Source organism: Indicator indicator, chromosome 20 (assembly GCF_027791375.1).
Source record: "Indicator indicator isolate 239-I01 chromosome 20, UM_Iind_1.1, whole genome shotgun sequence".
Lineage (NCBI taxonomy): Eukaryota > Metazoa > Chordata > Aves > Piciformes > Indicatoridae > Indicator > Indicator indicator.
This window is the reverse complement of record NC_072029.1, coordinates 8,079,327-8,104,996: the sequence shown is the minus strand read 5'-3', so window position 1 is coordinate 8,104,996 and position 25,670 is coordinate 8,079,327. Positions and strand designations below refer to the sequence as shown.

The following is a 25,670-nucleotide window of genomic DNA, read 5'->3' as shown; positions in this document are numbered from 1 at the left end:
CAGGCTCAGTCTAGCTCTGTGCAAGGAGAAACGTTAAGATCCAAGTGAGCTTGGTAGGCAACGAGATAGAAAATAGTTTCCAGCTGTAAAAAGCATCTAGAGATTTTAACTTGGCAAAATTTGAACCTTTTGTCCATGAAGATAAGAAAAGATGCACACGACAAGTGGGAGGGACCAACTTCTGCCATAAAGGATAAGGAATGAAACTTCTTGTTAAACACAAAATAGTTTTAGTTGATTTTTTTTAAAGAAAGACCCGGTGCAATCACAAAACTCTTCAGCCCTAATATTTAATCTAGACAAACTTGCAAGTGACTGAAAACAAAATGATTGAAGGAAAATAATAGTAAGTAAATGTATCTCTCTAGTCAAACACTGAGGATTAAACTGTGCTCTCATTTTCACCAATGGAAAAGCTCCTTGAAGCAATTCCATTTACATAGAATCTGTCACTAAATAATCGAAAGCAAGACCTGGTCATGGCAATTCAAATGGGTTTATGTGATTTATTAAGTTGACCAAGATAATTTTATACCTGTTACTCTTTCACATGGCAGTGAGGGTTTTCTGAATTATCATTTTCTTAAGATGCAAAAGTCTTGTTTGCAAAAGTATAGATTCACAGACTGCATTGGGTTGGAAGGGACCCTCAAAGGTCATCTTGTCCCATGCCCCTGCAGTCAGCAGGAACACCTCCAACTAGATCAGGCTGCCCAGGGCCACATCTAGTCTGACCTTCAACGTATCCTGGGATGGGGCTTCAACCACATCCCTGGGCAGCCTGTTCCAGTATTTTACCACTCTCGTTGTAAAGTGCTCCTCCCTTATGCCCACCCAACTGTACATCCACAACATAACACACTGCTCTTACATCACCAGAGCAGCAGCAATCTCACACAGCAAGCAAATGAAGAAAAAATACTATAACAGATCACTTTCTTTTCTGTTTCCCAGAAGAAAATCTCTGATGTTCAAAATACATCAGAGACAATAGCAGGAGAAAGAAAACAACATTTTTAAGTTGTCTAAGGGATAGCATAAAAGATTTCCATTTTGTGATTAAATTTCAGTTTAGGAATGATGTTTGATGTATTCTGAAACTCTGCCCACTTAGATGGGTGAAGTTTGTGAAAGGCTGCCTGTGAAATGCTATGTCACTGATATAAAAACAGTCAGCCAGTAAAACATCCTTCCAGTATAAACATCAGTGAAAAATAAATAAATCTCTGCAGCAGAACACCAGCTTGACGGTCCATTAAGATGAATGTTATAAACCATGAAGCAAACTAAATGTTGGTGGCAAGAAATCTGTAAAAAGAGACAACAGCTTATGGTGAAATTAGGCAACTCGTAGTAAAACCAAGAATCACACAGAATCACAGAATGTTAGGGGTTGGGAAGGACCTCAAAAGATTATCCAGTTCAACCTCCCTGCTAGAGCAGGATCACCCAGGGCAGGTCACACAGGAACATATACAGGCAGCTTTGAAATGTCTCCAGAGAAGGAGACTCCACAACTTCTCTAGGCAGCCTGCTCCAGGCTCTGCGACACTCTCAGGGAAAAAGTTTTCCCTTCTATTCGTGTGGCACTTCTTCTGCTCCAGCTTGCACCCATTGCCCTTTGTCCCATCATTGGACATCACTGAGCAGAGCCTGGCTCCATCCTCCTCACACTGCCCTTCACATCTTTATCAACATGAATGAGGGCATCCCTCAGGCTCCTCTTCTCCAAGCTATAGAGCCCCAGCTCCCTCAGCCCTTCCTCAGCAGGGAGATGTTCCAACCTCTTCAGCATCTTTGTGGCTCTGCGCTGGACTCTTTCAGAGTTCTCTGAGGTCCTTCCTGAACTGAGAGGCTGAAGTCATGTGAGTTGAACCTAATCTCTAACAAATACAGGAAAAAAGGCCAAAATCAACAAGAGGTGAAATGGTAGAAGCCTGGGAGGAAATTAGTATCATGAAAATAGGGAGCAAACAAATTGCATTCAATTGCACGCCACATCTAAGCCTTACATCAAAGTTAATGGATCTTTTCACTAGCCTTAAAAAAGGATGAGAAAGATGTGTAATCAGGATAGATGACAGGGTATATAGGTTACTGTACAACATCCAGACTTTAACTACAGCAAGCTATTGGCTTTTTTAATTTAATTTAAAAAATAAAATGGGAAAATTACGTAGAAAATACAAATGAGAAAAGCAGAGGAAATGAACAGCCCTGAGCACTCAGGAGCCACGCAGCTGGCAGGGAGATGGAGGGCAGGGCAGGGCAGGGAGGGGAGAAGGGTTTCAAAGGGTAATAAAATCCCCAACGTGACTGATCACAGGCATCAGTAGGAGGCAAACAACTGCATGCCAGACACTGAAGCGGAGGAAAAGGTCAGAGATAGCCAAGACAAAAATTCCTAGGATACTTTAAATTCCAACCATCTCAGTTAACATCATAGCCAAAGAACTAAAGATGAGCAGCAGGGAATGTGCCAAGCACCTGTTCTTCACCCTGGGTTTGTTTGAAACCCCACACAGCCTCCTCTTGTGGATTCAGACCTCTTATATCTAAATAGATAATCAGGCCCTTACATTGAGAAACCAGGGATTTATAATTTCACAGATATTTGTAATTTCAGAGATATTGGCTCATGGGAACATGTGATGTGAAATCAATTATCAACTTTCTATCTAGAAATCTTATTTTGCAAAAGGGAAGGAATAGAAGCATAGGCATGGCCCAGCACTTTCCTGGCAGGTACAAGGACATCCTGCACAGCTTCACTGAGCTCCCTGTTATGACACTGAAGGGGACAACATCTGTGTCTCTCCTTGAGTTATCAAAACCATGCAGCCGCTGCACAAAAGGCCTTGTGCAGCAGATAAAGTCCTGCACACACAGACACAACCACAGGACTAAAAGCTTGCTTTAGTTTCCCACTTGCTCCTGCTTGCTTTGCTCATTTTCCTCACAAAATCTTTGCATTAAAACACTAAGATGCATTGTCAACACCTAGGCAAGGAGAGGTACTGTCCCTGAAGCACTCTGCTCAGGGGTCGCTTCCTTTACCACCAACACAGCCTTTGGTTTTCCGGAGACCTTCCTGAACTGTCAAAGGCACTTCCAAGAGCCTTCCCCCAAGGTCAATCCCCCCACATGAACTAAACTTATCCTGTTGTGTTCCTCCTCTACCACCCCTCGATGCCCCTCCGTCCGGCTTCGGGGCCCGCCGTCCCCAGCGCCTCTCCCCGACGGGGGTCAAGCACTCGCTGCCGGAGCTCGGCTGAAGGACTCGGTCGCAGTCCGCGACGACCGCACCACCGTTCCCGCCGCTCCACGACCGCTACGGCGTGGGACGGGCCGGGCGCAGCCTCCCGGGCGGGGCCTCCCGCCGCCGCCAATGCGGCCAGGACCGCAGCGCCTGCGCCGGCTGGGCTGTGCGGCCCGTACCGTTCCGCTGCCGAGGCACCGAGACATGTGGAGCCGCTACCGGGCGGCCGCTGGGCTGCTGGGCCATGGCCGGTGAGGACCGGGAGGGACCCGGAGGGAGCGGGTGGTAGGTCCCTGCCAGTTATTCCTCTGCCTTGTCCGGCCCCAACCCTCTGCTGGGGGGCTGGCGGACAGGCGGCCCTACCTTCGCTGTCCCGGGCCCCGCTGCGGGCCTGGGCGAGGTCCGTGCTGCAGTTGGCTCCGTCTCTCTCGGCCGAAGGACGACGAACGACGCGACGTGTCCCCGGCGGACTCCAGAAGGCCTGATGCGGGCAGGCTGGGGCTGCCCGCGTCCGAAGGGCAGCGCCTTGTGGGAGACCGGCGAGACCCAGGGGCTGGGCAGTTGCTCCGCGTCTGCCGTCGCCGCCGTCCCTCAGCGCGGGCATCAGGGGTGATGGCTCGTCCGCTGCCCCCGGGGCGAGCCCGTTGGTTCTAATTGGAAGTGTTGTTTCAGGTGTTTGAATCGCAAGTCATGGAGATGGAAGAGCCTTTCCGCTACTGAAAGAGCGCTGCAGTACAGGGTGGGCGAGCAAATCCATGGGTTCACTGTGAAGCAGGTGAGCATCACCTGCATTACTCCGGTGCCTGTGTTAGATAAATCTAACTTCGGCTGTAAACACCTCACTGAGGCCAAGAGTCTACACACCAAGTATTTCTGTGGGTGCTTTGGGTTGTCAGTTAAAAAAATGCCACAGAAGTTACTTGTAGACCTTAACCTCTCTACGACCCAGTTCTCTGGGTGACACATGTTTCTCCAGAGAGTTAACTCTTGTAGAGTAAATAACGTAGCTGGGAGTTTGTGTCTGCTGTTGAGCATTCAGTGTGGTCTTCACTGGCTGCTGTTTGGTGAAATTGGTACAGCTGAAATCCCTGATTTTTTTTCTATTGCTGTCATAACTACTGGTGTTGCAGTATGTGCCTTATTGCTGTATTTCTAATCAGATTCTTGGGGTATTAATATCTGTGCCAGAAGACAACTTGGTTGAAGTTATTTAAATTGTTATTTTTTTTAACTTTGTCATTTGCAAACTTAATCCACACACCCCCTGAAACTCAGGAACAAAGGTTTTATTTAATACTGTGTATGGCTAAGATACTAAGATATGCTAAGATGCAGGATCAATAAATGATCATTGCTATATCATCCATGATTTATTTGACCTGGTTACAGTCACACTGTAGTGAAGATGTTTTCTTCTGATGCAGGTGACAGCTGTTCCTGAGCTGTTCCTGACTGCAGTGAAGCTTAGTCATGATACTACAGGAGCCAGGTATTTACATGTGGCTCGGGAGGACTCCAATAATCTGTTCAGGTAAGCCGTTGATATACATATAGCACGTTTCATCTCAGCATCTCCTTGTGGTTTCTAAATTATAATCCAGCTTCATAACAAATTTTTCTGTGATAACAAAGAGGATGGTAGCCCCTGCTTGGGATGACTTAAGTTGTTCATGTTGGGACAGATGTTGTATCTGTTGTTCAGTCCAGTACTCAAAACAGGGTCAGCCCTTAATTCAGCTGCAGTTACTCTGGATATTTTTCCAGGTGGGCCTTGAAAACTTCCAAAGACAGAGATCATGCAGCCTTTTGGGCTCCCAGTGTTTGACCGGGCGTGTGGGGTAATTTTTTCTTTAATATCAAATTGGAGCTTCCCTTGCTTCAGTTTCTGAGCATTGTCTCATGTCTTCAATCATGCATATCTATGCAAAGAACCTGTCTTCATCATTAACCTCCTTGTAGATGTTGGAGGGCAGCTATTCAGTCCCCTTGTGCCTTTCCTTCTCCAGGCTAAAGGAGCTAAATTTTCTCAGCCCCTTTTTTCAGGGCATGGTTCCAGCTGTCTTTATGGCTCTCCACTGAACTACTTTAAACTTGTTATCACCTCTTTTCAATTAGTCAACTAAAAACTGGACTTTCTGCTAAACTGCCTTGTAGTCCCAAGATGTAAACCAGTTCCTTTTTCTGTAACCTTCCAGAAAGTTTTGTTTTGATTTTTTTTGTTTGTTGTTTTTGTTATTGTTTGGTTGGTTGATTTTTTTTTTTGGAACCTTTTGGGTAAAGAAGAAATATGTTTAGTTATGTGCTGCAAACTTCTGTACCACCTCCAGAAATAGAAGTGCAGAGGTTGTACACCCTCTGGATAAGGTGGCTGAGCACTCAAGAGTCTTCAGAACTCACAGACTGCACCCTGCTGTCTGTTGTGATGGTTACTAGGCAGAGGTAATGTTGCCATAAATGACAGCTGCAGTGAGGATTTGGGTGGACTTTTCATCACACACAGCTGCATTCCTCTGGCTGCTCTCTGTCTTGCAGTATCCAATTCCGGACCACCCCGATGGACAGCACCGGAGTCCCTCATATCCTCGAGCACACTGTGCTTTGTGGTTCTCAAAAGTATCCTTGCAGAGATCCATTCTTCAAAATGTTGAATAGATCACTGTCCACTTTCATGAATGCATTCACAGGTGAGCCCAAAGTAAATGATAGGTGAGGTTTTATTGCAGCAGAGCTGCCTGTTCTCCTCAATTTGCTTTCGGAGAGTGATTGGGAAGTGTGAAGGTTGTGAATGAGAGATGAAAAAAAATTAAGCAGGCAACAAAATCTGTTTTTTAATTTGGCAGTTCTGAAGTCCCAGTAGAAGTGGATCTTTACAGTGTACAGCAAAGCATTTAATTACTTAAATAGATGGCAGAAGCAAAATTTTGATGATAAAATAATAGCAGCATTAGACAGTGTTCTTCTGAGAAAATGTCTGTTTACTGAGTGTCTTCACTTCTGGCTGTTATATAGAGGAGAGATTAAAAATAAATAGGGGCAAAATGCATCTCAGACTTACTAAAATTCTGCTCTTTTAATGTTCGTTTATACACAGCTAGTGATTACACACTCTATCCATTTTCCACACAAAACCCCAAGGATTTTCAGAATCTCCTGTCAGTCTACTTGGATGCAGCTTTCTTTCCATGTTTGCGGCAACTAGATTTCTGGTAAGGTGTGGGCAGCTTGATGTATGCAAGCCTTAACTTAAGAAAAAATAACCTCAAACCTTCAGACTCCTCACATTTCCTGTTATTAATTTTTTTCAGGCAAGAAGGTTGGAGGTTAGAACATGAGAACCCATCTGATCCTCAGACACCTCTGGTCTTCAAAGGAGTTGTTTTTAACGAAATGAAAGGGGCATTTGTAAGTTTTGTGAATGGTTTAAGATCTTATAGAGGGTGAAATGGCTTAAGCTGCAGGTTATCAGTGCCATTATTGCACCATTCCTCCTTTGTGAAATTTACATGGATAGTAACATTAGCCTGTCAAAAGTTTGCTTACATGTAAAAAAAGAGAACCTTTTTAATGGATCTTATTGTAGAATTTTCTTTTAAATGGACATGATTAAACTGACCTCTGCTGTGAGGATGGGCTGAGGGAGCTGGGCTTTTCAGTCTGGAGAAGAGAAGGCTTCCAGGGGGACCTTAGAGCTGCTTCCAATACCTGAAGAGATCCTACAGGAAGGCTGCAGAGGGACTTTTCATGAGGATGTCTAGAGACAGGACAAGGGAAAATGCTTTGAAGCTGAGGGAGAGCAGGGTTAGACTGGATCTGAGGAAGGTCTTCAGTAGGAGGCTGGTGAGACTCTGGAAAAAACTGCCCAGGGAGGTTGTGGCTGCCTCCTCCCTGGGGGGTGTTGAAGGTCAGGTTGGATGAGGAGCAGCCAAGTCTAGTTGAGAAGTGTCCCTGCCCATGGTGGGGTGGTTGGAGTAGATGATCCCTGAGCCTTCCAACCTGAGCCATTCTAGGATTCTATGATAGTGTAGGAAGTTTTATTAAAGTATGTTGGACAACAGAACAGTGCTGGTGTGAGGAGGAGTTCTTGTGTAAGTTAGAGTTCTGAGGTCATTCTGTACAGCATTTGTTTTTAAAATGTGTTTTGATGACTTTTACTGAAATGTGGTGTTTTCCTCTTAAGACAGATAACCAGAGGTTATTCATGCAGCACCTGCAGAATAAAATCCTTCCTGATCACACTTATGGTGTAATATCTGGTGGAGATCCATTATGTATTCCTGATCTCACATGGGAACAGCTTAAAGAGTTCCATGCCACACATTATCATCCAAGCAATTCCAGGTACCTGAAGTGGTTGGCTGACTCTGCATGGTGTAGCATGTTAGCATTCTGCTGGTATGTCTAAGAGCTGAGGAGCATCAATACAGTGTTTCCAGCACCTTAGACAACCTGTGCCCTGCAGCAGTTAGGGCAACATTGACGCAAGGAAATTTGCTCTAGGAAGAGCAGTGAAGGGTGAATTGGAGGCAGGAAGGAGAGCTGGAGGATACTCTACAGCATGTCTGCCTGCTTCATATTGAGGATTTGTTCTGGGCAGTTTTGTTTCCAGGTGTTTCACCTTGAACTGGTTGGAGTTAGGGGGAAATGGAGCACAATTATTTGGTGCTAATGTTAAGGAGCATGCTACAAGTAGCCTAGATTAGTCTAGGGGTTCTTTTGGAAATCAACAGAAGTTAGAAGAGGAAGTCACAAATGAATGGCTGTTCATTTGCTCCTGAGTCACACATTGCTGTGTCAGGTTTTAAGTAATGGATATTCACTTGTTAAATGCTAGTTCTGATGGTACTAATGAAGTATTTAAGCCAAAAGTCAATTTGAAAGTGATATGGAGGGAACTCCTTAGTGTCCTTTTGTGGTCAGTTCGTTAGTCTGATTCATTCACTTATGGAACATTAGCTTGTGTCCTGCTAGTGAATTGCCCATCCTTTGTTTTTCTCATGATCCCAGGTGTTCTTCTGAACCTGTGTTTGAATTCTAATGTGGGAGTAAGATTAGATACCTTGAGCTCATATTTAATCCAGTGGAAGTCAGCAATGCTTCTTGTAGTTATGGGAATGTACTTGATTGACTGACCTGCAAAACCCAGATGGATCATCAGATTTGATACGTTACATGTGATCATCATAAGAATTTTGTCTTCTGAAACTTTAGAGTGTTAGGATTCTGGCTTCAATGATCAATATTTTATTTTTCTTTTCCTTGGGACATTGCATATTGCTGCAGCTAATCAAATTCTAGCTTCTCGTGGCCTCCAAAGCATAAAACAGAAGTTGAAAAACTTGGGAATTTTACCAGGAGATCTGTGGATTTTATGCAAACTGGTGGGTTTTTAACCTAGGAGCCTTACCAAGCACATTCCTTTCTAGGTGTAACTGACTCACTGGAAAACACAGGGAATTCAGAATTTAGTAAAAGCTGTAAGTTTCATGTCAAACCTGATGATTAATCCTAATTGTTCATTTGAAATGCAGATTTTTCACATATGGCAATTTTCCACTGGAGCAACATTTGAAACAAATTCATGAAGAAGCATTGGTGAAGTTTGAAAGAATTGAATCAAATACTGACATCCCAAAACAGAAACTCTGGGAAAAGCCTGTAAGTAAAAAGAATTTAAAAAAAAATGACACACACACACACAAAAAAAAGTGTATCCAATCTTGGAATTGCAGAAACAATATAGCAAGTTAATATTTTAGCCCAGCCTGATGGAATTATTTTTTTGTTTGTTTAGATGCTATGAAGATGCAAGCAGTTAATTTATTCTTCTTTTCTGAGTTTAGTCTGCATCCCATGCATTTATTTTCCTTTACAGAGAGAGCACTGCGTAACATGTGGCTCAGACTCACTTGCTGCTGACCCTTCCAAGCAGACAACTGTCAGTGTTAGCTACTTGTTGACAGAGTAAGTATATCAAAATGAGATTCAGAATCAAAGGCTCATTTTAGAAATCTAAGCAAGCTGTAGGAATATGCTGTGTCCCCCAGTACCTTTAGGATAAACAGTGCCATGGGAGAGCTGAACAAATCCTACTTTAGTAAATGAAAGTTTAATTGTTACGCAGAACTTCTGTCTTTAGCAGATGTAAGGAAAATCAACCATTACCTTCCAGAGCTGCTCAGTGGAAACACTGGCTTCCAGTCTTTCAGCTTCCTGCCATGTGCAGGTCTTTATGACCTTACTACTAATTTTATCTACCCTTGCAGCCTAATTTAACTTGCTGTAATGCTAGTTATTACTCATGAAAGACACAGAACTCTCTTAGTTCCCTAAGGTGTGCTGCAGAGTTCATAACAGACAATTATTTTTTCCCTGCTTCCTCTGCACTGTTTCATAGGAGCAATTCTTCTGAAATTAAATTGGTGTTGCATGTTTGTAGCTTAATTTTAAGCATTAATTTGTCTTTTTCAGCATTACAGACACTTTTGAAACATTCACACTAAGCCTGCTGTCATCACTCTTGGTTGATGGGCCAAATTCTCCTTTTTACAAAGCCTTAATTGAGTCTGGGGTTGGTACAGATTTTTCTCCTGCTGTTGGGTAAGTGCTGCACTTTGTTTCACCACTATAGCAATATTAGAAAAGTCACAAACCACCTACTACTAAGCTGGGAGATGGCATCTCTCATACTGTCAGTTTATATCACAATAACCTTATTTTAATGGTAAAACTTGCTAAGAGTTTCTCCTGATGAACTCTAAAGCATTCTAAGTGTGATTTTTGTGATTGTCAAAACAATTCACTAGAAGTTAGAGTTGTATTGTTTAAAGCAATGAGCAAGAAACATGGGTAGATAAAAATATGGTTCAGCTGCAGTGCCCTGATTTAGCTGAGGTTTTCATCTTGGCCATTCAAAAGAGTTTGCTAGCTCTTCTCTGCACTCTTACCTTGACTTTTTTGGTGTTATGTTTGTTTATTTGTTTGTTTGTTTTTTCTTTTAAATACCATTGACAATAATTGCAACGAATATGGAACACCTCACCTTCACCAATTACTTTACAAATACTGCTTTAATAGTACAAATTTCAAAGTACCATCCCACTCACCTGCTGGAGTAGAATCTCTGTGTTTTGGCATTACAGGCAGCTAAAATTTTCACTTTTAGTCCTTCCAGGTAAAGTCTCTCTATTTAAAAGATGAGTGGGAGGAACAGAGAAGACCAACTCATCTTCTGTAACTTTGTGATCTTCAGTTACCTTCTGTAACTTTTACCTTCTTTACTATCATGCTGTGTTTCCTTAGCAGTGGCTACTACTACTGCACATGAACAAAAATGTTTTCAAGTTCCATTTCTTGCCTCTTTGGTAATTATTTTTCTTTCTGTTCTAGATTTTAAGTTCCTCCTCTGTGTGTGGAAATGACAAGTGCTTTTTTTTCCCCCTTCTGCCTCCACTGGCAGGTTTATTGCTTAAGTTCTAATACATATCACTGAGACTAATATCTTTTCATTCTAGGTTTAATGGCTTAACAAGAGAAGCTTATTTCAGTGTGGGTCTACAGGGTATTGCTGAAAGAGACATTGGTACTGTGAAAGAGATCATTGCTAGAACAGTGGATGAAGTTATTGTGTGAGTAGTGCTCAACTTTTAAGAATCACAGAATGTCAGGGGTTGGAAGGGACCTGCAGAGATCATCCAGTCCAACCCCCCTGCCAGATCAGGATCACCTAGGGCAGGTCACACTGGAACACATCCAGATAGGTTTTGAAAGTCTCCAGAGAAGGGGACTCCACAACTTCTCTAGGCAGCCTGCTTCAGGGATCTGTCATTTGAGGTGTAACCTCCTGTGTTCCAGCTTGTATACCCGTTGTTCCTTGTCCTATCACTGGGCACCACCCAAAAGAGCCTGGCACCTTCATCTTGACACCCACTTCTCAGATATTTATAGACATTGATAAGGTTCCCTCTCAGCATTCTCTTCTCCAGACTAAACAGCCCCAGGTCTCTCAGTCTTTCTCCATAGCAGAGATGTTCAAGTCCCCCAATCATCCTCGTAGCTCTCTGTTGGGCTCTCTTCTCACTTGTTGCACATGAGAAGAGGCAGAGCCCCACCTCACTCCAGCCTCCTTTGAGTTGTAAAGGGTGGTGAGGTTGCCCCTCAGCCTCCTTTTCAACCCCAGTTCCCTCAGCTGCTCCTCTGGTGGTATTAGTTTTGCTAAATGAATTGATTGTGGCAACCCTGATGTTGTGATGCTTGCTTTATCCATGGTGTAACTAATTTCCATAACTTCACTCAAAGTGATTAGTTTTAATGGATGTGGTTTCCTTCTCTCATCACCCCTTCCCAAAGGAAAGGATTTGAGAAAGATAGGATTGAAGCTCTACTTCACAAGATTGAAATCCAGCTGAAGCATCAGTCTACGAGTTTTGGACTTGCCCTGACATCAGTAAGTTTGTTTGTGTGCCCCTCTGTGATGTGTTTTTAGGAGCAAGGAAATCTGATGTCTGTCTTTGCAAACTGTGAAGTCTCAATAGGTGGTTTTGGACCACAGATGTGGCTGTGCAGATGGATTGTTCTGCTTACCTAACTACTCTTTCCCATTCAGTATATAGCCTCCTGCTGGAATCAGGATGGAGATCCAGTGGAGCTGATGAAGATTGCAGATAAAGTCTCCCAATTCAGGCAGTGCCTTAAGGAAAATCCCACATTTCTGCAGGAAAAAGTTAAAACCTATTTTAAGGTAGGCAAACTGATGGCAAAAAATAGCCTTCAGCATTACTTTTTAAATCACAGTCTTTAAACAGAAGGCTTCATAGCCATGCTGCCTAATTTTAGGTGTAGAATACCAGCAGCACTTTTGATTGAAGCATGCTAATTTTAAATGCTTGAGGAATTTTGGTGTTGAAATTCCACAGTCTGATACAAACAAAGAGAAATCCAACAGCAGTTGTGACAGTTGCTTTTAATGCATGGAGCTCTCTGGCAGCAAGACTGAGCTGGAACATTTTTGAGCAGGCTAAGGCATGCATGCTTTGCATCATCATATGGGATCTGAATGCACTCAAGCTTGGGCAGGTTGAAGGTGTTTAATGAAACCCTCTTGCATTTAAGCAGATTCCCCATCTTAGGACATTCTCCAGATAAAACTTGTGTCATACTGCTTTACAGCCTTATGTACAGCTGTTGAATCTTGGTTTAATTAAAGTAATGAGTAGTGCTGGCTGTAGGGAATCTGACTCTATAAATCTGACACAGCGTTGCTTGTGCTTGTCCTTGTGGTAAGCTTCCTCTCTTCCCCACCCTTGCATCAGTCTGCTCAGGATGAAATGAAGAGTTCACACTGCCTGTTTGTGATGGTTTTGATAGTGTGAGCCCAGTGATGCACAGGCTGTTTTTATCTGCTGCTGCAGGAGCAATAGTATGAAGCAAAACAGGAGGAAGCTGCCCTCAAAATTAAAAATGCTTTCTTTTGGGGTATGTTTCTGCAGGACAACCCACACAGACTGACTCTGTCAATGAGTCCAGAGGAAGGCTACCATGATAAACAAGCAAAAATGGAAGCAGAAAAGCTGGAAAAAAAGGTCACTGGTCTTTCTGAAGAAGAAAAATCCCAAATCTTTGAAAAAGGTTAAGATGCTTTTCCATATTTTTGAACTTCTTAAAATCACAGCCAGTTTTTTTTTGTGGTGTTTTGTGGAATATCTTAAGTTCTCATGCACTCCCCAGCATATTTGTTTTTTTTTTTTTTTTGTTGGAAGTTTGAGTATTTGTGTTTTTGTGCAGTGTAGTGTTTACACTCCAGTGTATGATTGATATATTCTGTTAGTTTTAATGCTCAGAAATAGACTTCTCAATGTTTCTAATAGGGCTGAAGTAAGGAAATTGTTTTAAACTACTGATTTGATTACTCTTTCCCATATGAACTTGCACATGGTCCTGGATGAATTCCAGTATTTCCTTTGAAGCTGTTTAATTTTGAACATACGAGGTCTGCTCCATGCTTCTGTCAAACTTCTAGTTTGTAATGTTATTTCTCTTCTACTTAAAAAGTCAGCTAAAAAATGTGTTCAATGTATTCTGGGCAATAACTTCAATTTAGAAACCCTGGTCAGTCATCTAATTTTGTGAACACAGTGATTTAGTCACAGAAATCCTCCAAAGAGTGATGTTAATCTTCTGAAGCTTTGATACTAACAGAGGGTAGAGGAGCAGAAAATCAGAGGAGACTTTCTACTTAAGAAGATAAATTGGAAAAGTACTTTGAGGTGACCAGCCAGAATCTGAAAGGCTGAAATGTAAAGTGAAACAACAATTTAGCTGCATCAATGCACTGACAGAGCACCTGAGTAAGAACTGGGTTCTTACCTTCCAGCTAGTAAGCTTCTAACCTGCAAGGTGTGGGTTGGTGTTTGCAGAGCTGGGTGACAGGAGAGCCTGGCAGATGTCATTTCTTCAGGGTTTAAATTGCATGCTACTGTAAACAGGATGTGAAGAGGAGTTGGACAGAGAATTTAGTGCTGTGGAGTGTTCTGTTTGTTGTTGCAAGGTGAGAGTCTGCAGAATTCGTTTCAGTAATGTCTGAGAGAGTTATTGACAGAAAATTCCAAACCTCAGACTCTTGTGTTTTTCTGCTCTGCATCAGCTCAGTAGGTTTTTTATAGGACTTTTGCTAAAAGCTGACAATGACAAGCTGGTGTTCTGCTCTTCTTGCAAGGTCTGGAATTAATTGCTTTTCAAAGCAAGCCTGATGACACCTCTTGTCTTCCACTTCTGAAAGTGTCCGACATCGAGCCCAGAATCCCATTCACTGTGCTGGAGACAAGGCTCACAGGTTGGTGTAATGACAGTTTCATCCTCGAAAGACTCAGGGTACTGTTGCGTTGTTGCCCAGCTGTTGTTTTGCTTTGCAAAGAGCAAAACAGATGTCCCCCCTCTCTTTTCTGTCCCTAGTTAGGGTCCTTTTGGTGTAGTCCTGCAGCAGGTGGTGTGCAGTGGCTCTGCAGGTGCTTCTGGCTGTCGCCTGGCGGGGGCAGCGTGGAGCTGTTCTCGGCTCCAATCAGCCCTCTCGCCCTTCACTCAAGCACAGAACGTTAGGGGTTGGAAGGGACCTCGAGAGATCATCCAGTCCAACCCTCCCTGCTAGAGGATTACCCAGGGCAGGTCACACAGGAACACATCCAAGCAGGTTTTGAATGTTTCCAGAGAAGGAGACTCTGCCACCTCTCTGGGCAGCCTGCTCCAGGGCTCTGTACCCTCAGTGAAAAAGTTTTCCCTTCTGTTCCTATGGAACCTCCTCTGCTCCAGCTTGCACCCATTGCCCCTTGTCCTGTCACTGGAGCAGAGCATGGCTCCATCCTCCCCACACTGCCCTTCACATGTTTATCAATGTGAACTGATAAACCCTCAGGCTCCTCTGCTCCAAGCTAAAGAGCCCCAAGTCCCTCAGCCTGTCCTGAGTAGGCAGGTGCTCCACTGCCTTCAACATCTTTGTGGCTCTGCACTGGACTCTTTCAAGCAGTGTCCTGAGGTTCTTCTTGACCTGAGAAGCCCAGAACTCCCCCAGTCCCAGCAGTAGTGCTGCTGATGTAAGCTCCTTGCTGCCTGCCCTGCTCCCAGGCAGTGTGCTCCACTGCTCTTGAGCAATCTCACCACTTTCCAGGACAGGCAGGTTGTGCAGCAAGCCTTCCTTACTGCTCTCTGTCCCTGCTCATTTTTTACAGAATACGATGTACAGGAGCCATGGGACAAGTTTCTGCCTGTTTTGCTAGTGGCTGCCCCATGGCTTGATAGGAAACAAGAAATTAGATCTCACTTTTGGTAGAGTTCTGTCAAAATCTTGCAGGTAATCCTACTCTGTACTGTATTTCTAACAGACATTCTCCTGTAAAAGTCACCATCAGGTGTCAAGTACTGCATCATTTTCATGCTGAAACAACCTGGTTTTGTGAAAATTCTGATGTTTGCTCTAATGCTCTAGGTCAGTTCTCATAGAATAGAATCCTAGAATGGGTTGGATTGGAAGGGACTTCCAAAGGTCATCCAATCCAACCCCCTACAGTCATCAGGGGCATCCTCCACTAGATCAGGTTGCTCAGAGCCTTGTTGAGCCTGACCTTGAATATCTCCAGAGATGGGGGCCTCAACTTACCTGGGCAGCCTGTTGCAGCACCCTTTTGAGGAGATGAAGGCAAAGAATACGGGAGAAAAACTTCTTGACTTGTTCGGAAATAAAAACTACCATTGATCTATCTGAATGTGAGCTCTGTCAACAGTATCTCTTCAGATTGTCCAGTTGTATTGTCCTTACCTTGAAGAGAAACAACCAAACCCCCCAGCCCAACATCCCTGCAGTGTGCAAAGTTTAAACAAGAAGTGGCACTGAAGTGCTAACAGGGAGTAACTCTTATGGGGAAGATCCTGTATGAAATTGGTTTGCTTTTGTGTTTGTAGTGGGAAGTTGTTGGTTATTCTTTGGTTTTTTTTATATTTTTAATCCTTAGCTGATGACATTCCTGTCCAGTACTGTGCTCAGCCAACCAATGGGGTGGTTTATTTCCGAGCTGTTTCCAGCCTGAACACGCTTCCGGAGGAGCTGAAACCATACGTGCCGCTCTTCTGCAACGTCATTACCAAGTGAGAGGTTTGCTCCTTGGGTAATAATACAGCACTACTGAATGAGCATTGCTTTTAGTGACTTTAGCACCTCTTGTTGCAGAAGAGAAATGCTGCTAAGTTTGTGTTCTGCACAGGCAATGGTCTTCCCTCTTCCCCACGTAGTTGCCTACTCCTTTCCCCTTCTCAAGCGGCCTCTGCGTTGCTTTGTTCCCCAGCACCATCACAGGCAGTCTCTGAGCAGATTGCAAAGTTCATATAAATGAAAAACAGCCCAGCAGAAATGAAACTTTTCACTTGGATAGATTTTTGGTCTAAATTCACCATGTGGTCACAGAAATGCTGAGCCCATTGCAGGGGAAAAGTGGCACAGAGCTTTTTATTGGCGAGAGAACAGCTTAGGTGATACTCATTAATGCAGTTCCACACAGATGGTGGTGGCAAGGCTGGACATAAAAGACACTCTTTAATACACCATTTTGAAGGAACAGGAGGCTCTCAGTGAAAAGCTTGGGGTGCAGCTTTTATAAGGTGTGAAGTATTTGTTTGCTTTATATAATGCCTCAAGCTGTCCAGTTGCTGCATTAGTATTGGCTTCAACAGTCCACTTTGCAAAGCCTGCTTTTGGCATACGCTGAAAAGGGTGACAAGGCTGTCTTGTCTTTCACAGGATGGGATGTGGAGCCCTTGATTACAGGGAGCAAGCCCAGAAAATAGAACTAAAAACCGGTGGGATGTATGTCAGCCCACACATCATTCCAGATGATTCCCACCTGGATGTGTATGAACAGGTAAATCCATCGTAAGCTTCAGAAGCACATTACCCTTGCAGCAGCAGCTCTGCAGGCCAGGGGCAGGCAGGGCTTCCAGGCAGAGGGGCAGCTGATGTGTACTGAAAACTTGTAGCTGGGCTTGTTCAGCCTGCAGAAGACTCTGGGAAACCCTTAAAACTGCCTTGCAGTACCTGAAGGGATCCTACAGGAAGGCTGGAGAGGGATGGTTGGATGAGTCCTTGAGTGACCTCAGCTAGTGGGAGGTGTTGCTGCCTATGGAAGAGAGGTTGGAACTAGTTATTTAAGGTCCCTTCCAACCCAACCCATTCTATGAATCTGTGACTTGCCAGGCTTGCTTTGTGTGAAGAACAATCACAGTTCATGTCTGCTCTGACTGGAGTGGCACTGCCTGCATTAAAGTGGGTTCGTGATGTGTAGCTTTGGCTTGGCATCAGTGCATCCCTGTCATAAGCAGTAGTTGTGCATTTCCAAGCCATTGCTTTGGTTGTCTTTTCTGAAGGGTTTTTTGTGTTTTGCTGTTAGTTTTTTGTTTGTTTTTTTTTTTTCTTCTTTAGGGTGTACTCTTTTCATCTCTGTGCTTGGATAGAAATCTGCCAGACATGATGCATTTGTGGAGTGAAATATTTAACAAGTACAGTATATTGGGTTCTTTTCTATTTTTGTATGTGTTTGGGGTTTCTACTTTCCTTCTCTTCTTCTTACAGACCCGACTTGGGATTTCTTTTCATAACTGTAACTTTAGAGGCTCTCAGTTCCTAATCATTCCATGGTTTGCATGACTGTAGAGTGGGTCAAATGGAGAACTAACAGTTTAAAAGCTCTTTGTTGAACTTGGCTGTCCCCATCATAAGAAGGACACAGAGCTGTTGGAGTGAGTCCAGAGGAGGCCACAAAGATGATCCAAGGGCTGGAGCACCTCTGCTCTGAAGACAGGCTGAGGGAGCTGGGGGTGTTCAGCCTAGGGAAGAGAAGACTCTGGGGGTCCTTAGAGCTGCCTTGCAATCCCTAAAGGGATTCTACAGGAAGGCTGCAGAGGGACTTTTCCTGAGGGTGCTTAGAGACAGGACAAGGGGGAATGGTTTGAACTGAGGGAGAGCAGGGTTAGACTGGATCTTAGGAAGAAGTTCTTCAGTAGGAGGGTGGTGAGACTCTGGAATAGGCTACCCAGGGAGATCGTGGCTACCTCTTCCCTGGAGATGCTGAAGGCCAGGTTGAGACCTTGAGCAGCCAAACGTGGTTGAGAGGCATCCCTACCCATGGTAGGGAGGTTGGAGTAGATGATCTTTGAGGTCCCTCCCAGCCTGAGCCATTCCAATATTGCTTTAATGCAGTATTACAAATTCCGTTGCTGTGCTTTCACTTTGTGGTATTTTTGTGACCTAAAGACCTGCTCCTGCTCTTTTCCAGCCCCCGATTTGAGGAGGAAGAACATTTCAGAGTGCTGGTTAAGACAACTGCTCAGGAGCTGTCCAATGGGGTTCCAGACTCTGGGCATTTGTATGCCTCTATCAGAGCCAGCAAAAACCTGACACCTTCTGGGGAGCTGGAGGAAATGTTCGGTGGCATGGATCAGGTGAGAAATTAATGGCACCCTTCAGTGAGGCCCAGTTCTTTGAGTTTGGAATTGCAGTGCTTGCTTTTGCTAATTCTTTTTCTTGGCTCAGTCTCTGTTCTTTCTGCCTCCTTACCCACCCAGGTGAAGCTGATGAAGAGAATAGCAGAAATGTCTGACATGAAACCAATCCTCCGCAAACTGCCCCGCATTAAGAAGTATTTGCTGAACAGTGACAACATCAGGTGAGCTCCAGCTGAAAGAAGAGGAGCAGTTTGGCTAAGGAGAAACCATGGGCTAGGAATCTGCATTTTTGAGAGTACTGGGGTTGTGTGAAATGGGAGGTCATAGAATCCTAGAGTGGCTCAGGTTGGAGGGGACCTCAGAGATCATCTCTTCCAACCTCCCCACCATGGGGAGGGGCAGGGACCCCTCTCAGCTAGACTGATGATTTAATAGACAATGCTTTGCACCACAAAGCAGTGGTGCCAATCATAAAAGAATTTCTGAAAAAACAAAAAGTTACTGCAACTCAATATGTATTTTCAACAGGTGTTCAGTGAATGCAGCACCTCAGCAAATATCAGAGGCATCTAAAGAAATAGAGAAGTTTATAAAGGGCATAGCTAGAAGTAAAAAAGAGAGAAAACCTGTTCGGCCCCATGTGATTGAGGTAAGAAATTATTTCAGTCGTGGCTGGGGCACCAGGCACAGTCACTTTGATCATGTATAAAGACCATTGTGTCAGGACATGGCTTAAACTCAGGTCCTGTGTCCATACAAAGATAGCTTAGCAGGAGCCAGCTCTGTGATAAGCTGCTGTGTGTTTTGCCACAGAGGCTACTTTGCCACAAGAAAACAGGCAGTGATGATCCTCTGGATCAGCTGCCAGGCTTTACCCTGGGCTTGATTCTTTTGCCTGAGATATGGAAAAAGAAATTCTGCCTTTCTCTGTTGCATACAATGGGAATTTCTTCTTTAGCTGAGCTTTATTGAAATGTTGGCCAAAAGGAAATAGGGCATGACATGCAGCTCCACAGCTTGTAGGAATTTGTTTTGTCATCTGGGTGCTCAGGACATTTGGCACAAAATCTGCTTGATTCAATGAATTGAACAAAGGAACTGCTCTGTCAATATGCAGATCTGTCTTTGTTTCTGATGAGACTGCAAGAAGCTCCCAGTTCCCTACCCAGGATGTTAGTCTGAAACTTACTGGGCCTCATTTAATCCCTATCTTGGTGTCTTTCAGTGCCAGACTTCTGAAAGAAAATTCATTCAACATTTGCTTAGAATTTCAAGTACAAAGAAGTAATTGAGTAGCTTGCTTATGTTTGTGAAGACACACTCTGGGGACAGTTTGAAGGGGTTTGAGGGCAGAGGTTGCATTTGTAATATCCTTGCTGTAAGTTGTTAAATCATCTCTTAACTGGGGGGCTTGGGTCTCTTGTAGAAATCTTCAGAAGTCGGACCTGTGGGAAGTGCAATGCTTCCTGATTTGCAGTTCACAAGGAAACTAGTTAATGTAAGTGCATAACTGGTTCCAGGGCTGTTACTGGGACTAAACATGACACTGAACATAATGTGCCCTTCAGTTCCACCCTCTGACTGGATCGTTTCCTTAAACTAGCCACCAAACTTTTAATCCCTCTGTGTCATCCTGTTTGTTACCTTCCCTTTGGTTCTGGGTAGCAATCCTTTAACTAGCTCTGTGTCCACAAATGCAGGCAAACACTTGTACTGTCTCCTGTAAGTGAGGCTTATTTGGGCTTTAGCTTGGTTTCCTTCAGAACCAGGCTTATGTGGTCTCACTCCCAGTTAGTCCATTCCTTCCTTTCCTCTCCTCCCTAAATGATTCTGAATTTGAGTGACACCTGACAGTAGAGCATCAGTGACAATGAAGTAAAAATGAAAACCTGTATTTGGAAAAACCACTTGGCACACCCTGAGCTCTCCTTTGAAAAGAAGGCAGGGAGAGCTCAGCCCATAGATTTTCTTGCTGATCAGTGATGTGGATGCTACTCTGCTTGGCCCATCAGCCAGAGGCTGTGTGAGGGGCTGGGGAGTAGGTCTCTGCAGTTACAAAAAGCTTGGGAGTATTGAAGTGTAGTCATAAAAGCTCCTGGGGGTGCTTGAGGAAGCACACAAGCAGGTGCATGGGTGGAAGAGGTGAAGCAGCAGGTGCTGCAGGGGCCTGGAGACACCCAGAGCACTGGAAGTTCTGAGGTGGGCTTGTAGGGTAGAAGGGAGTTTATTGCAGGAGATGTCTGAGCTGATGCACGTAGCTGCTGCTGCTGTTCATGACTGGTTTGCATTTCTTGGTGGGTTTTCGTTTCTGTGTTCAGTATCTACAGTGGAGTAGATGGATTGAAAGGTGGTGTGGTGACCATGGACTTGTGCAGCCATGGAAGTGGAGAGTTGTGGAGAGGTGTTTCAATCCAAGTAAAGCCATGGCAGGGAACAATGCCAGTCAAGTCTTTGGTACTAATACAGCTTCTGCACAACTGAAAAGCTGGTGTGCAAGGATGGGGAGCTGATGTCCAGTGTCTGTTATTTAGCTTGCCAAGGATCTTCTGTGTGCTGAATTGCTAATGTGGGCAAGAGCAAAGTGTCCCTGGCTGGAGTGTAGGTCAAGCAGCAGCTTCAGCATTTATTTGTCTGTATGCTTGGCAGAATCACAGTTCTCAAAGAAGCCAGAGTTTTCCAGTGGGTAAATTGTCTCACCTCTGCTAACTGTGACCATAATGCATTTTTCTCTCAGGATCCTACTTTCAAGCCATGCCCGATGAAGACCCATTTTGTCCTTCCCTTCCCAGTGAACTATGTTGGGGAGTGCATTCGAACAGTTCCCTACACGGCTGCAGACTATGCAAGGTGGGAAACAGAGCCAGCAGGGAGCTTCTGCATATGCTGCCTAGCAGAAAACAGAATAAGAGTTGGGCTGAGCACAGAGAGTGGAATGTTGGTAGAGAATGCTTTGCAGTGCAGCTGTCACAAAATCCTTACAGAGTAGCTGTGTGTGGCTTGGGCCAGAAATGCCCTGTTTTAATAAATGCTGAGATCAGGTAAGCAGGGGCTGCTGTCTCCTAACTGCCAAATAAAACAGCCCTGCCTGCTTGGATGCCTCTGACAATGCTACTGCATGTAACAAAGCTTGGGAACCTGCTCTCACATTGCATTAGAGTGAAAGAAATGGAAATAGTTAGGGAATCAGTGCCACTCTTTCAGTGCTGTCTCATCACTCAGCTGTTAGTAAATACTGAGTACTGCTCTTGTTGTAGATTACAAGAGATAGTGCATTGCAAATGGGCAGACTTCTGAGGAAGTTGAGGCTCTTGCTGTTGTCCATTTCCCATCTTTGCTGTTGGTGCTTCTCTCATTGCAGCCTTCGAGTTCTTGCACGGCTGATGACAGCTAAATTCCTGCACAGAGAAATCAGGGAGAAAGGAGGGGCTTATGGTGGAGGTGCTAAACTGAACCACAATGGCATCTTCACTTTCTACTCCTACAGGTGGGTTGGTTTGTTCCCTGCTTGTGAGAGGTGACCACTTCCATGTGCCCTGGTTTAGCTGGAGCTCTCTTTCAAGATAAAGTGAAAGAAAAATGAATGAAATAACCAGAAAGTGATTCAGGGCTGCTGATGTAAAGGTTAATTGCTGAATGGACATAATGAACCCTTCCTTGCTTTCTCTGCTCTGTGTCCTTGGGAAAGCCTCTGTTATCTCTGCTTGTTGTGACTCTCTACTTAGGTACTTTCTGTCTTAGTATCAGAGGTCAGTACAACTACTTGCCTTTTCTTTCCTACTGGGCTGCAAAGACCCTGAGAATTCAAGCCTATTCTAAATTTGAGACTATCCAAATTTGAGGCCAGGAAGTAGAATGATGCTGCTCCCTGAGGTCCTGAGCATGGACATGTGCAGCTTCCTTCAGTGACTGGCTGGAGTTGTCAGAAACTCAGCAGAAAGCATTGCTGCTGATGAGACAGAAGGGCTTCCTCCTTTTGTTTTCCTCATTTTGTGCCAATCCAGAACCCTGCACTGGTCTTACCAAAGCATTTTGAATTAATTTTAATTGGAGGTATTAAAGATTAGTTATAATCCTCACTGAAAGTGTCCCGTGGATAGAATCCTAGAATGGGTCAGGTTGGAAGGGTCCTCAGAGGTCATCTCCTTCAACCTACCCACCATGGGCAGGGACACCTCTCAACTGTACTTGGCTGCTCGAGGCCTCATCCAGCCTTGCCTTCAGCACCCCCAGGGAGGAGGCAGCCACAACCTCCCTGGGCAGCCTATTCCACAGTCTCACCACCCTTCTACTGAAGACCTACTTCTGACCCAGATGCAGGACCCTGCACTTTGACTTGTTGGAGTCCAGGCTTAAATCATTTTCCTAGAGCAGCAGCAGCAGCCTAGCACAGTGCTTGGTGGGGATTCCCAGCTAAAATTTGGGCAGCCTTGCCTTGATTCATAGAGAATGGAGCTTCAACATGGTAAGACTTGTCCTGTTAGTATTTCAGTAGTTGTTAACCTGTTGCACCTGTTTTACAGAGAGCAAAACCAGGTGTAGCAGGAAGAGCAGCTTGGTGGAGATACAGCAGATCATTAACACTGCTGCTCTACTGCTGGCAGTGATGCTTGCTAAGCTCTCACAGCAAACACTGCTGGGTTACCATCTCTTAGCTCCAGTTCTCTGCATGCTTTCTTGCAACTACTTCTGGGCAACTGAACTTTTTTTGTCCACAAAAAGGAAGCTCACCTTTTGGTTTAATCTTCACCTCTGTGTTTGTGTGTTGCATAGTAAAATGTGAGTGACATGAGAACAGAACAGCTGCAGGTTTTCATTTTGTAAGGCTGAAGTAATTAATTTTATTAATTAGACTATTTTTTTTCCTCTTCTAAGAGACCCAAACTCATTAAGCACCTTGAAAACCTTTGAGAAAGCAGTGGAATGGGCCAAACGTGGAGAATTCACCCAACAAGACATTGATGAAGCCAAGCTAGCAGTTTTTGCTGCTGTAGATGCACCAATAGCTCCATCAGATAAAGGTCTGTTCTCAGCAGCCTCAGAGCTGTCAGTATATTTATTTATTTATATTTTAACTGTAAAAGGAAGAAAATATTTAGTTTGCTCAACTGCATCACCTGGTAAAATTTGTACTTGGCAGAGGTAAGACAGCTTCAACCAAGCTGCCTTTAAGTACCACCACAATGCAGTTTCTCTACTGAGGATTTTCACACTGAAAATGCTCCTTGATGTCAGGTGAATACAGCTAGGAGGTGGATTAAAGAAGGAGATGTTCCACTGCCTTCAGCAGCTTTGTGGCTCTGCTAGCCTCTTGACCTGAGGGGCCCAGTATTCCAGATTAGGCCTCACCAGGGCAGAGTAGAGGGGAAGGAGAACCTCTCTGGACCCATTCACCACAGCTCTTCTAATCCACCCCAAGATACCGCTGGCCTCCTTGGCCACTCATCAGAACAGGACATGAAGTATCCTTTTTCCTGAAGAGGAAACTCTCTACCTCAGCACGACTCCCTAGTTCTGACCTTTGATGTTTGATTTCCTGTTGGATGTTGTCTCAGAACAGTGGTCTCTGCTCCTCCTTTCTAGTACCTGCCTTAGTTTGCAGTCAGTCATGCCCTTGTAGCTGAGGTGCCAGGGCACCAACACAGCTGTGGTTTTGTCTTCTCTAGGAATGGATCATTTCTTGTATGGGATTTCAGATGCCATGAAGCAGACACACCGAGAACAACTCTTTGCTGTCAGCAGTGATAACCTGGTTGATGTAGCAAACAAGTAAGTCTGTGGTCTGTGCTGCAGGTAGGAGAATAAGCACCTGAAGAGTAGAACAAAAACCTCATTTGGAGAAGGGAAGTTTGCAGAAGCTGTTGTAACGTTCTTGGTTTTCTTCCCTTGCCCTTTGGTGATGCTTTCACAGTTTGCTTTTGTAACCCAGGATAGATGTTAATTGTGGTCTGCTGGCTGCATTCCAGCAGATGGAACTTCACTTCCTCCTGTGTTCTGAATTTTTGGTAGATTTACTTTTGAAGGGTCCAGAATGTGGCTGGAGAGAGCACACTCAGCCATCCAGCTGCTGGCTCTAGGAGCTTGTTCTTCTAGACTTGCTCTGGCCTGAAGGATTCCACTCCTGAGGAATGCAAGGTTAAGGAGCAAGGGAGGCTTGGTTAGCCTTTGGAGACTGTCCTGTTGTGATGAGTGGGGAGCAAACCCTACTGTGAAACTTTTTCCTGAGAGGAAAATACCTTTAACTCATGTAACTGCATGCAGCAGCTCCTCACTTCTGTTTTTTCCTTGCAGGTATCTGGCAGTGGGGAAGAGCACTCGTGGGCAAGCTGTGCTTGGCCCTGAAAACGCAGATCTCACCAAAGATCCCTCATGGGTCAAGCGCTGAATTGCTGCTGCCCCTCCCAGCCAATCTGTGTGACCATCATTAGGGGTTTTTAGTAACTTAACAGTGCTGTGGTGCAACTTCAGTGTTCATTGATGCTTTTAACAGTGTCCAACAGAACAGTTAAAAGCTGTCCTGGCAAGACCTACTGTGCAGGATGTTCCATCCAGCCATCCTTGAGCTCTGTATGGCAAAGACAGACCCTAACATTTTACTGATGCCTGACTCCCCCCCACCTAATGAATAGAACATAAATTAAATATTTTTGTATATGCAAAAGTCGAGAGTTTTAAACTGTGTGTTTGAATGGATAAAGAACTTTCTCCTACTGACAGATTTCACTCTTTGGTGTGATGACTGCACCTTCCTTTGCTTAAGATGCTGACAGCTAGAGGAGCCCAAGGCTGTGATGAACTGCAGTGAGCAGACCACTGATCAACAGGTGCTGTGTTTAGCTTGTTTTGCACAGAGCCAGGCTGCGTGCAGAGTGGGTTGAGAGCAGCCCTGAGAAAAGGGACTTGGGGGTGGTGATTGCTGAGAAGCTCCCCAGGAGCCAGTGGTGCCGTCATGCAGCCCAGAAGGCAGCTGTGTGCTGGGCTGCATCCAGAGGTGTGTGGCCAGCAGGGCAAGAGAGGGAATTCTGCCCCTTGACTCTGCTCTGCTGAGAGTCCACCTCCAATCCTGCCTCTGGAGTCCAGAGGAGGCCACAACAATGATGCAAGAGCTGGAGCACCTTTGCTCCAGGCTGGGGGAGCTGGGGGTTGTTCCCGCTGGAGAAGACAGCTCCAGGGGGACTTTTTTGCTCTCTACAGCTACCTGAAAAGAGGCTGGAGTGGGGCTGAGGTTGGTATCTTCTCCTGAGTAAGCAGTGATAGGATATAAGGAAAGGGAGTGATTTAGGTTAGACATTAGGAAAAGCTTTCCTGAGAGCATGGTGAGGGGTTGCAACAGGCTGCCCAGGGAGATGGTAGAGTCACCATCCCTGGAGGTGTTCAAGAAGCTGTGGCTTCAAGATAACAGTTTTAGTGGGCTGGGGAGTCAATGATTGTATGT

At 44.6% G+C, this 25,670-nt stretch overlaps 1 protein-coding gene across 1 annotated transcript; it reads left to right on the top strand.

Annotated features, from left to right (window-relative positions):
- Positions 1–6,631: 6,631 nt before the first annotated feature.
- On the top strand, positions 6,632–24,841 carry PITRM1 (pitrilysin metallopeptidase 1). Its single transcript, XM_054390084.1, has 22 exons — positions 6,632–6,661; positions 7,437–7,597; positions 8,788–8,914; positions 9,132–9,220; positions 9,728–9,856; positions 10,771–10,884; positions 11,606–11,702; positions 11,862–11,996; positions 12,745–12,883; positions 13,971–14,087; positions 15,757–15,889; positions 16,539–16,659; positions 17,217–17,293; positions 18,070–18,235; positions 18,359–18,459; positions 18,767–18,887; positions 19,665–19,736; positions 20,973–21,085; positions 21,597–21,722; positions 23,111–23,256; positions 23,902–24,004; positions 24,527–24,841. Exons 1-22 carry the CDS (start codon positions 6,647–6,649, stop codon positions 24,618–24,620), a joined length of 2,496 nt encoding a protein of 831 aa, XP_054246059.1. The 5' UTR covers positions 6,632–6,646; the 3' UTR covers positions 24,621–24,841.
- The last annotated feature ends 829 nt before the right edge of the window (positions 24,842–25,670 follow it).